This window comes from Penaeus monodon, chromosome 23, assembly GCF_015228065.2.
Source record: "Penaeus monodon isolate SGIC_2016 chromosome 23, NSTDA_Pmon_1, whole genome shotgun sequence".
NCBI classification, from domain to species: Eukaryota; Metazoa; Arthropoda; class Malacostraca; order Decapoda; family Penaeidae; genus Penaeus; species Penaeus monodon.
Window position 1 is genome coordinate 25,779,884 of NC_051408.1, and position 214 is coordinate 25,780,097.

General features: G+C 53.3%; 1 protein-coding gene across 1 annotated transcript in view; it reads right to left on the reverse strand.

Annotated features, from left to right (window-relative positions):
• LOC119588191 (glutamate receptor 1-like) overlaps positions 1-214 on the reverse strand; it is a 36,914-nt gene that overhangs the window by 31,102 nt on the left and 5,598 nt on the right. The window contains exon 2 of the mRNA XM_037936894.1: positions 13-171. Coding sequence (XP_037792822.1) covers positions 13-171 — 159 coding nt within the window. The remainder of the gene's footprint in view (positions 1-12; positions 172-214) is intronic.

A 214-nucleotide genomic window follows, 5' to 3' on the forward strand; every position in this document is an offset into this window, starting at 1 on the left:
TTCTACACTTACAACCCAGGAAAATGGTTTGAGAAAGCCGCTGACATCATTCTGAAGTCCGGGCCTGACCATGATGAGGGCGAGGTTGTCGCTGTGCACGGGCCATGAGAAATCGCACACGGTTTCCCTCTCGGGGGTGATAGTGAACGGGCCCACGGCGAACTCCACCTCCTGCGGGACCAATATTCAGGCATCATCTTCAAAGAACCTTTAT